Here is an 863-nt window from a genome sequence, read left to right as displayed (position 1 = left end):
ACCGTCAATCTCCGTACGAGAGAAGGACTAGATTGCGCAGCATTAGAATTAACAACAAGAACATTTGGCTGTGGGCTAGGTAACTGGATATTAACACTTAACACACTAGAGTCTGTAACCAACCAAGAACAAGAAATTTACCATCAAAGAAGTACACTGTAGAATAGCACTGAAGGATTAGTCGAATAATCCAAAGCTGAGGAGGGAGTCGACCAACTCTTCCTCATTTGCTGTACCTGCTGGGGGTGGTGGATTGTTGCCTGTGACGATCACTTGCTTCACACCTTCAGGAGGCTTATTTCCCTGGGAATTCTTGGATTGGCAGACTTTGGCGATGTGTCCCTTCTTATGGCAGATCTTGCATGTCCAATGGATGGCCCGGCATTTATTCACGTTGTGGAGTCTCCCACAGCGCATGCATGGCCCGAAGGTTTTGGCATTCCCTCCGTTGGCGTGGGTATCTTGGGCGGGGGGCTCCGGTTGAGGTTGGGGCTTGGGCTGCTGAGGGGCCCTCTGCGCCTGCTGCGCATTCACGGCATTCACATTGCGGCTCTGAGCTTGGAGATGTGCTTGAGCTATAGACCGCATTTGGGTCCTTTGAGTATCTTCGTCCAGAGCGATGGACTTAACCTGAGCCCACGTGAGGCCAGACGCCATGATCTTTTTCCTTGTATCATTATGCCGTATTCCAAAAATCATTTGCCCAATCATAGACATTTCATAGGCTTGACCGAAATTGCACATCTGAGCAATGGCCTGCAATGCCGTTACGTACTCACGAACTGATTCTGAATGTTGCTGTAGTCGGTTTTGGAAGGTTAGGCGGTATCCCGCCGTAAGCCCTTCTGGCTCAAAATGCTCTT

General features: G+C 49.5%; 1 protein-coding gene across 1 annotated transcript in view; it reads right to left on the bottom strand.

Moving 5' to 3' along the window:
- Window positions 1–857, bottom strand: part of LOC127752012 (uncharacterized) — a gene marked incomplete at its 3' end in the record, with an annotated part of 6,664 nt that extends 5,807 nt beyond the window's left edge. The window contains exons 1-2 of the mRNA XM_052276444.1: window positions 237–857; window positions 3–112 (exon numbers count right to left, since the gene is read on the bottom strand). Of these exons, the coding sequence (XP_052132404.1) occupies window positions 3–112; window positions 237–744 (618 nt within the window). The remainder of the gene's footprint in view (window positions 1–2; window positions 113–236) is intronic.
- Between the last annotated feature and the right edge of the window lie 6 nt (window positions 858–863).

This window comes from Frankliniella occidentalis, unplaced genomic scaffold (assembly GCF_000697945.3).
Source record: "Frankliniella occidentalis isolate FOCC.00 unplaced genomic scaffold, Focc_3.1 Scaffold2964, whole genome shotgun sequence".
In the NCBI taxonomy this organism is placed as follows: domain Eukaryota; kingdom Metazoa; phylum Arthropoda; class Insecta; order Thysanoptera; family Thripidae; genus Frankliniella; species Frankliniella occidentalis.
This window is presented reverse-complemented; position numbering and strand designations above follow the sequence as displayed.